General features: G+C 74.5%; 1 protein-coding gene and 1 long non-coding RNA gene across 2 annotated transcripts in view; both read left to right on the top strand.

Annotated features, from left to right (window-relative positions):
* Positions 1-9: 9 nt before the first annotated feature.
* The window catches only part of LOC101623468 (collagen alpha-1(XI) chain-like), a gene marked incomplete at its 5' end in the record, with an annotated part of 28152 nt that continues 26996 nt past the window's right edge, over positions 10-1165 (top strand). Inside the window, one exon of the mRNA XM_012721180.1 lies at positions 10-69. Within this exon, the coding sequence (XP_012576634.1) occupies positions 10-69 (60 nt within the window). The remainder of the gene's footprint in view (positions 70-1165) is intronic.
* Positions 818-1165, top strand: part of LOC105853328 — a 1177-nt gene continuing 829 nt past the window's right edge. Inside the window, exons 1-2 of the long non-coding RNA XR_001145175.1 lie at positions 818-863; positions 976-1029. This is a non-coding gene — a long non-coding RNA (uncharacterized LOC105853328). The remainder of the gene's footprint in view (positions 864-975; positions 1030-1165) is intronic.

Here is a 1165-nt window from a genome sequence, read left to right as displayed (position 1 = left end):
TTGCTTCTCCCTCAGGGTCCTCCAGGCAAGGACGGGCTCCCGGGACACCCCGGACAGAGAGGCGAGACGGTGAGTGTGCCGGGGCGGTGCCCCCGCGGTCAGCTGCCTGTCACGGAGCCAGTGGCCGCCGCACCCCGGGGGCAGCAGGCAGCTTGGGCCGGTCGCAGTGAACCGCAGCACTCCGTGGCCAGGCAGCGGCCTGCACCGGGGGCTCCCCTTCCGCCGCTGGCGGGCCCAGCCCTGCCACGGAGCTCGCCGGAGCCAGCCGGGACCCCGCTGCCCCGGGACACTCGGGCACCAGCACGAGGCTGCCTCTGGCCTGGGCGCCGGGTGGAGCTGGCTGTGCCCACGCGGCCGGGCTGGGGTCTGTGGGGTGCATCAGCGGGTGCCCCTCCCATGCGGGCCCGGGACAGCTGTGGCGCGGGGCTTGGGCCCTGGGCACGGTGGATGTGTGGACTGCGCGTGGCCTGGGCACGTGGCTGTGGCGTGTGCCCGGGCCGGGCCTGGTGCAGAGACCTGTCGCGCTTCCGCTCGTGGGGCCTCTGGTCTCCGCGCCACCCGTTCCCGGGACCTGGTGAGACCGGCGGGCAGCCACACGCCACCCTTGCCCGGCGGGCTTGCAGGGGCAATGCCTGTGGCACGCAGACGCACTTGCGGTAACAAGCCCACCCCCCCCCCCCGGCATGGAGTGCGGGGGGCGCCGGCGGGCTGAGACCCCCCGCGGAAACCGGTTTCCGCAGTGAGTGCTGCGCACGGGGCCCTCGCCCCTTAGGTGGCCGGCCCGGCCCCCGCTGACCAGCCCTCCCCTCTGGTTCCAGGGCACGCCTGGGAAGCCGGGACCCCGGGGACAGCGAGGCCCCACGGTAACTACCTGTGGGCTCCCGGACTCGGGAGCACGTCGCAGGGGACGCCAGCGGGCGGGGGGCCTCTGGACGCCCCGGGGCTAGAGCTGACCCCCCTTTCCCGCCTGCGCAGGGTCCACGGGGTGAGCGAGGCCCCCGCGGCATTACTGGGAAGCCCGGCCCCAAGGTACGTCTGGCCTCTGCTTCTGGGGGAGGGAAGCGCGGCGTGGGGGATTCAAGAGCTGCCCGCAGTCCACTCAAGAAGCCAGGCGGACTTGGCCGCAGGCCCCGGGCCAACACCGAGCACAAAGGCCCGCTCTGGC

Source organism: Condylura cristata, unplaced genomic scaffold, assembly GCF_000260355.1.
Source record: "Condylura cristata isolate star-nosed mole 26May11 unplaced genomic scaffold, ConCri1.0 scaffold00006, whole genome shotgun sequence".
Lineage (NCBI taxonomy): Eukaryota > Metazoa > Chordata > Mammalia > Eulipotyphla > Talpidae > Condylura > Condylura cristata.
The sequence above is the reverse complement of the archived record's forward strand: the minus strand, read 5'-3'. Positions and strand labels throughout refer to the sequence as shown.